This window comes from Xiphias gladius, chromosome 4 (assembly GCF_016859285.1).
Source record: "Xiphias gladius isolate SHS-SW01 ecotype Sanya breed wild chromosome 4, ASM1685928v1, whole genome shotgun sequence".
In the NCBI taxonomy this organism is placed as follows: Eukaryota; Metazoa; Chordata; class Actinopteri; order Istiophoriformes; family Xiphiidae; genus Xiphias; species Xiphias gladius.
This window is the reverse complement of record NC_053403.1, coordinates 21,038,948-21,048,690: the sequence shown is the minus strand read 5'-3', so window position 1 is coordinate 21,048,690 and position 9,743 is coordinate 21,038,948. Positions and strand designations below refer to the sequence as shown.

The 9,743-nt window shown below is 39.8% G+C and overlaps 1 protein-coding gene across 1 annotated transcript in view; it reads left to right on the top strand.

Annotated features, from left to right (window-relative positions):
• Positions 1-2,107: 2,107 nt before the first annotated feature.
• The window catches only part of LOC120789361 (adhesion G-protein coupled receptor F3-like), a 20,729-nt gene continuing 13,093 nt past the window's right edge, over positions 2,108-9,743 (top strand). Inside the window, exons 1-5 of the mRNA XM_040126025.1 lie at positions 2,108-2,135; positions 3,449-3,633; positions 4,709-4,816; positions 4,963-5,061; positions 8,770-8,782. Of these exons, the coding sequence (XP_039981959.1) occupies positions 2,108-2,135; positions 3,449-3,633; positions 4,709-4,816; positions 4,963-5,061; positions 8,770-8,782 (433 nt within the window). The remainder of the gene's footprint in view (positions 2,136-3,448; positions 3,634-4,708; positions 4,817-4,962; positions 5,062-8,769; positions 8,783-9,743) is intronic.

The following is a 9,743-nucleotide window of genomic DNA, read 5'->3' as shown; positions in this document are numbered from 1 at the left end:
TGTTAAAAGTGCTGTAACTTTTTTGAACAAAGTTATTTTGCCTACAGTTTTTAGATCTAGGGAGTGAAAAACAAAGCAGCACAGTGACAGTAGCAAATATGATCATTGCTAGTCAGTACACTTATTTAAAATTAGTCTTCCACCGAGTTGCAGGCAACAGTGACTGGCACACTCATAGTCACTCCTTTTAGACTACCACAGGCTATAGTAAATATCAAACAAACAAGTTTTTAGTTCACATGTAGAGAAATTGTTAAACAAATGCAAAAAAAAGTATCTTTGGTTGTTTTCGATTTATCTGATGTAACATCTTAATTTTGTTCTGCTGTAATTTTTATAATTCATGTTGCAGCTATATTATATAATATTTTTTTATTTGTCAAAAATTATGTTTTGAATTTGTAATAGAGTATGTGTATCCCATCTATAAATTAAGTGTTTGTGATGAATGAAAAGGTATTAGTAATTACAATTAAACTCCCTTAAAAATCCATCTGATTTTGTATATAGTAAATAATTGACGTATGTAAAGTAAAAATGTAAAACTGACATAAAGTAACAGTAGCAAGTGACAAATAAATACACCTTAATATCACATTTGTTAGTCAAAGTAGACATACACAGAAACTTAAACAAGGAACAACTTGACAGACTCCAGTAGATGTCAAGCAAAGCACCATTTAGCAAACTCGGTCAGCAAGGACAAACTGACTGAAGCTGTCCTTTTTAGCCTGTGGTTAACTTTTGTTGTGTGTCTTTATGAGCCTGTAGAGTGATATGCATAGCCTGATATTGTACTCTTTCTCAACAGCACTGGTGGGTCAGCAGTGCAGAACATTATATCCTACTGCACTAATATGGCCACAAAATGTTGACTGAGGTGAATCCACATGACAAACTACTGCCCCGTTACCTACACCCAAAGTCCAGGTCTCCATTTGCCTCAATGTGCAATAAAGATAGAGATGCCAAGTTCATATGGAGAGTTTTATGGGGACTACTATTTCTTAGTGACCAGCAGCTGGATGCGGTGACTTCCTGGACTTTCAAAAATCCAGGAAACAATCAATTCCTGGGTCTCCGACAGCCAGCAGATAGTTGTCTTAGCTTAGTATAAAAACTGGAAACGGGGAAAACAATAGTGTGGCTGTCCAAAAATAACAAAATCTGCCTGCCAACACCACTAAAGTTCACTGATTAATATTTTTTCTAAAGACATGCAGTGCTTCAAAGATTTTTTTGAAGTTCCTTTTGATGATAGTCTATAGCTTACATACTGTAGTGTGATTTTACTCTTGCTTAATGTCTGAGGCTGTATTTTATATTCTAGTTTTGTGCTCAAAGACTAATTTCCTTCTCATATTATTCTACATTTGGTGCGTCAAGCAGTGGTCATAAGCACCATAAGCAGTGGTGAAAGAAGTATTCAAATCTTTTACTTAAGTAAAAGTAGCATCACCACAATTTAACATTATACACCTTCATTTAAAATTGTATTTAAGTAAAGCAGTGAAATATACGTAGAGTTCACTACATTACATTAAATATAGTGGCAAAAAAGCACATTTTCTTCTGAAATGTAGTGAAGTAAATGTATAAAGTAGCAGAAAATTAAAATACTCAAGTAAAGTTCAAATAATTTATACACACATCTTACATTTTTATGTGGAACCTGCATTGTGCTATGTTATCTTTTCTCCTGCCCCTGAGGCCAGTGGGCCATGTAACAGTTTGGCTGCTGTGGCTATGTGTTTCGATACCGAGATCGGTGCCGTCCTCCATTCCCCTCTTTCTCTTTTCTATTTTGACAAGGACGTTCATTTGAGTTTCAGTCTTACCCTATGCTGTAAAGCTTTTAATACATCTTTTTTGTTCCCGAAAAAACAATCATTTCCCTGTTCTTTCTTCCTCTCGGGCTCATTTTTACATGTGTTACACCCTTTATTCCCTGGAAATTTTTAGGGGACGTAACACATTGGGGGCTTGTCTGGGATATCAAAGGGAGATTGAAAATTGGTTGTTATTTTGTTGATAGAATTGAGGTCTTTATGTGTTGTTTCCGTTGGTGGTCGTGGTGAGGACTGGTGTAGGGGTGTCCACTGTTTAGATGCATAGCAGCATCCTCTGCTATGCAGGTGAGTGTTCAGCTGGGCTGTATTGGCCTTCCATCGGGCACTCGGTTATTATTTTTGCCTTTTTTATTTTCAGGGTAAACCCTGGGCGGGGATAAAGATCCCTGGCAGAGGTAGGCGTTTCATTTGAGTGTGGACCGCATGTATACGGGGGCGTTAGTGTGACTGAGCTATCGCCTGCTACAGGTGTTGTTCTTTTGTTTGCTTAACAGTTAGTATGGCTGCTCTTGTGTTGGCTGAGTTCGTGGCCAATCCCTCTGTGAATCAGTTTGATAAGTGTAGAAAAGCTGATTTGTGTGAAATATTCCAACATTATGGTGTCCTTGTTTCCAGCACTCTTGAAAAGAAACTTAAAGCTGCTCTCCTGGAGGGCTTAGTTGATGGAAGGGTTCTTATATTACTGGTGTCTGTTTGAACCTCCCAATTGAGTTGCAGGTGGTGTGGGTGCAGGGTCTTTGGCTTAGAGTCTGCTTTTCCTCAGCTTTACTCCTAGTTCACCTGGTGTGGCGGAGGAAAACCAGTTACTCTGCCACAGTTTAATCATTTTTCTGTTGAGTCCACTCGTAGTGCTAAGGTTGAAGGTTCGTCTTGCTCACCTCCAATTTGAAAAAAAGGAGTGGGAGAGGGAATTTCAGCTTTGTAGAGAGTTACAGTTGACGAAGTTAGAGGCAGAGACAGCAAGTAAATTGCAACAGTTGGAGCTGCAGTTGGGTTCGGCCTTTGTTGGAGCTGGTAAGTTGCTGGCGTTTGGCTCTGCAAAACAGGCAACAGGCAAAAGGGGTAGGATTGATTAGAAGTGTGTCTCTGCCCCCAGTTACCCAGCCTCCGGTTCCAACAGGGCCAGGCGAATGTTTCAAAACGTTCATCTCCCAAGGGTTTGTATCGCTTACAGGGAGTGCCAGATGCCAAGATCAGACTCCAGTCACCATATTGCAAGATACTGGTGGTTACTACTCATTCATTCTTTCTAGTGCCTTGTCTCCGGATAAGGAGTCTACCTGTAATGTGAGCGCTGTAGTCAGAGGGATTGGACTAAGTTTTGTACCTCTGCCTCTTCTTCATGTCCATGTTCAGTCAAAACTAGTTACCGTTTTTTTTCCAGTTGCTATTCATTCTTCTTTTCAAATCGATGGTGTTGACTTCATTATGGGTAATGACATAGTTGGAGGGAAAGTCCGTCCTGCACCTGAGGTCGTGGATGTTCCTATTTCTGTGTCTGAGCCTGATGTCTTGGCACAGAAGCATCCTGATGTGTTCAGTGTCAGTGTTCTGACCAGATCAAGACGTTGATTTTTCTGATACCTTGTTTGCTTCAGCCTTGACCGAGGGCAAGTTGCCCCCTACTGGTGAGCCATCCAAAGAGCCTGAAAATGTAACAGAGACTGTTGCTGCTCCAGATGTGACACTGCCACTGGCTCATGATGCAGTCATCCGTGTTCAAAAGAATGACCCCTCTCTGGCCAAATGCTTTGTTGCTGTTGTGATGGCATTGCTAAGTGTAGTAAGAAGCAGTCATACTTACTGGATGATGTTATTTACTGGATGATGGTTTGTTGAGGTCAGTTCACCAAATATTCATTCTAGCTGGTTGTAGGCAGCATGTGTTAGCACTGGCACATGAGCATTTATGGTCCGGTCATCTTGGTGTATCAAAAACTTATGACCGTATCTTGAAAAATTTCTTTTGGCCAGGAATGATAGCAGCGTGATACATTTATGCAAAACATGTCACACCTGCCAAATTGCAGGTAAGCCTAATCAAAAGGTGCATCCAGCCCCTCTGCGTCCCATCCCAGCTGTCGGCGCCCCCTTTGAACATGTAACTGTCGACTGTGTTGGTCCCCTGCCCAAAACTAAGGCTGGTAATCATCTCCTGCTGACTGTGATGTTTGTTTCAAGTCGGTTTCCTGAGGCAATACCATTAATGAAAGTTACTGCGTCATTTCTCAACAGAGCAAGTTCTTTACTACTTTTGGGTTATACCACGTGTGGTACAAACTGATTAGGGAACAAAACTTATTGTCTAAAACCTTGAAATAGACTCTCCAGTCTCTAGGCATTTCACACTCAGTGAATATTGCTTACTGTCCTGAATCACAGGCTACATTAGAGCGCTGGCACCAGACTGAAGTCTATGTTGCAGAAGTACTGTTATGAGACAGGACACAATTGGGATGAGGGTCTACCATTCATGGTTTTTGCTATACGTGACACAAAACAGGAGTTGCTTTGGTTCAGTCCAGCTGAACTTATGTTTGGTCACAAGGTGTTAAAGGTGTTTATGTCTGAAACTAATGTGTTGGACTTTGTTTCACGGTGCGGAGCGTGGTTGCATAATGCAACTTCCCTGGCGAGGGAGGCGTTCTCCTCCTCCCGGGGAAGCATTAAGCAGTGGTTTGACCATAAAGCAGTGGTGCGTCAGTTTCAACTTTGTGATCAAAGTATTTCTGCCCTCACGGCTTGATTTCTAGGCCTGTATGTGGTGCAACAGCAGGTTTCTGATACAGATTATATCATCCTCACTCCTTATCGTAGTGTAATACAGTTATTAACACGCTTAAGCCTTACTTCCCCAGAAACACTTTTCTGGTAGCACACAAAAGCTTTGGGATGCCTGCTTCCTTGGTGTGTTGCAGATAGTGCAGCTGACGATGGACTCTAGCCCTCTGGTGGCCAACAGAGTGGTAGGTTAACCAATTCTGAGTTTCTGTCAGATATTGATTGCTGCCTGTCGTACCTCCCTGATGAACAGCAGAGTGATGCACTCAATCTGCTTCACTTGTTTCGCACTTTGATTGGTGATGTGCTGTCTCGTACTAATGCCGTACAGCACAACATTGATGTGGGTTTTGCCGCTCCTATCAAGCAGCATGGCTACCACTGCTCCGTTGAGAAACGTCAGGTCATGAACACTGAAATTGACTATCTGGTGAAAAAAAGAAAAAAAAGATTAGCTATGCCTAATCAAAGCACCTGGAGTTCCCTGTGTCTGTTGGCACCTAAAGCTGATGGGACGCCCCATTTCTGCGCTGACTTCAGGAAAGTAAATACATATACATTGTCTGATTCTTTCCCACTGCATGCTGCAAGACTGTGTGGATAGCATCGGTCCAGCTACCTTCATCACAAAACTGGATCTCCTAAAAGGGTATTGGCAGGTTTCATTGACCCCCAGATCATCAGAATTTCAACATTTGTGACCCACAATCACTACATGCAATACACAGTGATGGCCTTTGGCTTGAAAAATGATCCTGCTACATTCCAGTGCTTGATGCAGTGACGTTCCACTGCAGTGTATATCTTGATGATGTAGTGGTGTACGCTAGTGATTGGTCGGACCATGTTTTCTTGTCTGAGGATTAGATTATTTATTGGTGACCCTACTTACACGTGATCATGGCTATATATCAAAAAATCTTTTGTTTACAGAACCAGTAAATAACCAGCTTTGTGATAATCAAGGATCCTCGACGTGAGGTTTTTCTATGAGGCCAGCTGACTCAGTTAGCCAAACAGAAGTGGTTTCATGAGACAGGGCTCTGCTGTGTGACCTCCTGAAAGAGAGTGCATGATTTGGTAGACAAATATCCTTCTGCGTATACTGAACACCCATGCAAATGGTCTTTCAACACAAAGACAGGACATCAGCGTGCCCAACACACACACACACACACACACACACACACACACACACACACACACACACACACACACACACACACACACACACACACACACACACACACACACACACAGACACATATGCCCCTGCCTAAGCCAGTCTTTCTGTGTGCTCACTTACTTTGAACCTAATTCTGTATGCGCCTGAGAGTACAGGAGTACAGTCGGATGTCGTTTTACTAACTGAAGCAAAGACGGGTTAATTATCTGTATAAAGCCAAGGTAAGAGATTTTTAATACTGTATTTTTATCTTTGTGAAAGAAGTGTGATCTGAACAGAGACAAGATCTTACTATGTAGCACTTAAGTGTACTATAGACAACTGTATCCCTAATATTAAGATACTAGTATCAACTTGAAAACATCTATGAAAACATGTCTGACTTGATATCTTACATTTTGTAACGTTCCCTTTACTTCCTACACAAAGTCATCCTCTTGAGTCTGACATACCATTTCCTGCTTATTATTGCATTATAATGGTCTTGTAGTCAAGTAAAAATTAAATCCTTTACCATTCAGAGTAAAAAAAATGTATATGATATTCCTGGAACAAGGAAAAGTTCAACTAGTAATTTGTCAAAAGGAACTTTTCCACGGGCCAAACAACAGAGAGCTAATACACTATTTCGTGATATCTATAAGGCGGACTGCATTGAAATTTCTCTACTTACATAATTGAGTGGCTGCGAAGATTTAGATTAACTGAGTGGTTGCTTTAGTCTTACTTTAATCGTGAAATGTCACTGAACAAAGTTGTTGTATTGGAGGGATTTTCTGTTCCTGGAAAAAAACATACTGAACAGAAGCAGATTTACCATATCTGTTTTCAAACATTGAGGTAATGTGTTGAATGATGAATGCTTGACACTAGAAATACATAACTTATAATATTGGAACTCTACTTTATCGTTTATTGTCATTTTTCAATTCAAAGAAACAAATGGTAAAAAGAACACCATTTCAACTCCTCTGACAATTTCATCAATATCATCATCAATGATCATTATTATTATTGGGGTAATTTACAATAATTTTAATGGAAATAGCTTTTGTGCAGGTATTCTTGTTACTGTGTCCAACTCTTGTACGTTACGTCATATTGAGTTAGGAGCATAACTATTTGAATACTGAAAAGAAAAATCATCAGATATTAGGAGTGGCCAAATAAAGAATTTTATACATTCTTAAAAAGAAGGAATACAACGGCGAGCTCAGCAATACCAAAAAACCTGGGAGACCACAGAAGACAACTAAAGTAGATGATCGCAAAACTCTTTCCTTGATGAAGAAAAATCCATTCTCAAAATCTAACCATGTTAAGAACACTCCCTGCAGCTCCCCCAGGACCATCTTGGTTGCCAAAGTTCTTGAAGATATAAAGAGGGGCTGTTCTCCTTTCAGAGTGATGAACCTGTCCCAGCTTGCCATCACAATGAAACCAGACAAATATTTTGCCAGTGCTTTCCTGGTTGGTAATGTTTTGGAATTCTCTGACAAAAAACAGGATGGATGTCACAGTGGTAAGAATAAAGAGGCGTGCCTGAGGCTCAAGTGTTGGAACCAAAAACCAAATCGCAGCAAGAAGGTTAAGGGTTGCCTAACCTTCTTGCTGGCTTTCGATCAGGGCCAAATAGAGCTTTCTTTGTGGGCCAGCTTTAACACTACACTACATATCTATCTCTTTCCCACCGGGAATGTTAATTTTGCAGCCAGTGTAGACAGCAGGACGCAGCATGTCATCTGTTTTACTTTGTTCGACGCTTCCAACCTCCAGTGAAGATGTATGCGTCTTTAGATGGCTTTCTTTGACCTGGTGAAGAAATCTATGGCCATAGGCTGCTTGGAGTTGGCTCCTGTAGGCTCGATTGACATTGACTTTAACATTTTTCACCTGATGAGTCTGCATGAAACTACCATTGGCTGTCAGTTTGTTGCTTTTGATAGCTATTGCTGTTGGTCCAGTGTTAGATAACCACAGTATAACAATGGCTAAAAGGAATCCATGTCTTACTTCAACAAGAAAACGAGATGGACATGAACCGCATCACATCAACAGGCTATTGCTATCCTGATGTGGGCAGGAGTGAATAGTGCACTGTTAGGGGATTCAGTGACAAGCAAGAACTCCTTGTCTGTGTTCATAGTTCAAATGCAAAGTGATGCAAACAAGTTTTCTGAAAAATAAGCTCCCCATAGTTGAGGAGGAAAAGCTGCTGATAGGAGTGTCATAAAAGCTATTGGATATATATTTATAATCTTATATGGCACTGTCTCACTGACTCATAATCAAATACAGACTAGAGGGTGTTGAGACAACTGACAACAAGTCAAATTAAACTATATATCACAGAAAGGTTATTTTAAATGTAAAATACTGTGTGAACAGACAGGGGTGGCTTGCATTACAAAGTTTATGTAGTTAGACTATTTGAGCTATGTTTGATTTGAGATATAGTCATCATATTCTGCAGCCCAACCTTGAGGCCAAAGTGCTATCAAAAGAGAAAACAGACCAATTGTGAAATTGTTGCTTTAATTATTCTTCTGCAATTGGTGCTATGATTCGTTCATCTGACATGTTTTTTTCCAACAGAGTAACAATGTGTTCCAGGGTGTTTATGTTTCTAATTGGAGCTTTGTACGTTTACTATCAGGTAAAGATGCTTCTCAGTCTGTGTTATATATTTTTGGACATGACTATAACCAATTGAATCTTATTCAAATTTCTTCATTAATTATATCTTTATCTTTAGACTCTTATATTCTATTTTAATGCACACAATCTAGAGTCCTACATGTATTAAAAAAAAACAAACTTAGTATGTATTATTCATATTTATTTAGCATGCTGAAAAGATAGAATTTTTATATTTTAATTTCACATATTTGACTGAATTACATCCATGACAGAAAAACTAATTCTGTTGTTTGCCTGTTCTTGTCATTGCAGGTCCTTGCAACAGGTGAGTTGTTTGGCTACATTGCCATATATTAAAGGGCCGGGCTCACCAGCAGATAAATTGGAGAAATTTGCAGCAAATTTGATTTTTTTCCAACTGAACCATGGCAATTAGTAGAATCATTCGTGGGGGCAAAGAAAATTGGCAAACTTTGGTGAACATGGGCCTATGTCAGTGAGCAATTGGAACACGCACACAGCTCTCATGCACAACCCGAATGATAGGCACATGGGGCGGCTGTGGCTCAGAAGAGCGGGTCATCCACTCGCTGGTTCAATCCCTGGCTCCTCCAGTCCACATGTCGAAAGTGCCCTTGGGCAAGATACTGAATCCCTAAATTACCCCTGACATATCATCGATGTGTGAGCGTGTGTCTATGTATAGTCCACTGTATGTATAGAAAAATGCTATAAGAATGTGTGTGTGAATGGGTGAATGTGGCATGTAGTGTTAAACATTGTCCCTATTAACCTCTATAGAAATTTGTAGAAATATACCAGCAGCCAAGTAACAGTAGTATACAGTATACCAAGTAAATAGGCTCTAATAGGTCACATTAACTCATCGCTAGATTGCAAAGCTTATGGGCTGTCAGTATACATAATGGCATTTAATATGCAATAGGCATATAAGTGAAGCTAATAAAGTATGCTTGTATATAGTACATACGTTATTAAATAACTCATGTGTGTTGTGTACAAAGAAATTACTTCACAGTTCCCCCAGTATACTCCTGTTACAATAGACAAGACTAACATAAACATCAGTTTACCTGAGTGAATGAGGGCCTTTTATGTAGGCTATATTCATATTAGTGCATAACTAATAATCTTATTGTCAGAAAGATTACAACAAGATGTGGTACCAGTTATCACAGAAGATCGAATAGCCTATGGTAAGGTTTTACCCTAATCAATTTCTTCCATGATTAATTCAGTAATAAAAATATTTCATATTTCAAACA